We start from the raw sequence: 914 nt of genomic DNA, 5'->3' as shown, positions 1-914 counted from the left end.
TTAAACTCATCCCAAACATTTTTCAGCCCTCAAATTCCGCATTTTTCAGCAGTTTAAACCTTAAATCTTTACCAAATTCAAGATCTCCACAGGTTTAAAAGCTCTGAAGAAGCACCAAGTGTGAAATGTGTAAGATGTGACCCCTCAGGGGCTGATCAGGGTGAAGAATAAACCCCTAAAAATTGAATTTTGGGGATTTACCTTGGCTGCTGCGGTCGTAGACAGAGCCAGGGATGATGGCCTCCCGTGCATCATACATGGCAGTGGTCATGAAACGGGCACCCTGCATGGATTTGGGGAATTACACATTAATCCTCATTTTTCCCCCAAGAAAAACTCACATTGTAACCTCAGTGGGAGCTATTTTGGGGTAAAAAAATCCATAAAACTCCCCCCAGCAAATGCTGAGTAAACAGATTTATTTTCTAACACATAGAAGATATTTAATTATTATTTCAGCCATATGCTGGACACCAAAAATAAGATTTTTTTTCCAGCTGTCTGTTCCAAACTGTGAAATATTTGATGAGTTTTTGGTCTATTCTGAGAATTCCCTTGTTCCCTTCACTGTCCTGTGCTGGCTGCCAAGCCAAAATCAAAATATTAAAAAAAAAATAAATAAAATCAAATATAAAATTGCAGCTTGAGGGTTAAAAGTGACTTTTCCTTTTCCCCCAGTAACAATTCCTGTCAAAAATCAAATATAAAATTGCAGCTTGAGGGTTAAAAGTGAGATTTCCTTTTCCCCCAGTAACAATCCCTATGAAAAATCAAATATAAAAGTTTCAGCTTAAGGGTTAAAATTGAGTTTTTCCTTTTCCCCCAATAACAATCCCTGCCAAAAATCACATATAAAACCTTCAGTTTGAGGGTTAAAAGTGACTTTTCCCTTTTCCCCCAATAACAATCCCTAT

At 37.4% G+C, this 914-nt stretch overlaps 1 protein-coding gene across 1 annotated transcript in view; it reads right to left on the bottom strand.

The window, feature by feature from the left end:
- Positions 1-914, bottom strand: part of UPF1 (UPF1 RNA helicase and ATPase) — a 34,647-nt gene that overhangs the window by 5,879 nt on the left and 27,854 nt on the right. The window contains exon 16 of the mRNA XM_033511654.1: positions 202-299. Coding sequence (XP_033367545.1) covers positions 202-299 — 98 coding nt within the window. The remainder of the gene's footprint in view (positions 1-201; positions 300-914) is intronic.

Source organism: Parus major, unplaced genomic scaffold, assembly GCF_001522545.3.
Source record: "Parus major isolate Abel unplaced genomic scaffold, Parus_major1.1 Scaffold416, whole genome shotgun sequence".
Taxonomy (NCBI): Eukaryota; Metazoa; Chordata; class Aves; order Passeriformes; family Paridae; genus Parus; species Parus major.
Note: the sequence above shows the minus strand (reverse complement) of the source record. Positions and strands in the feature narration are given on the sequence as shown.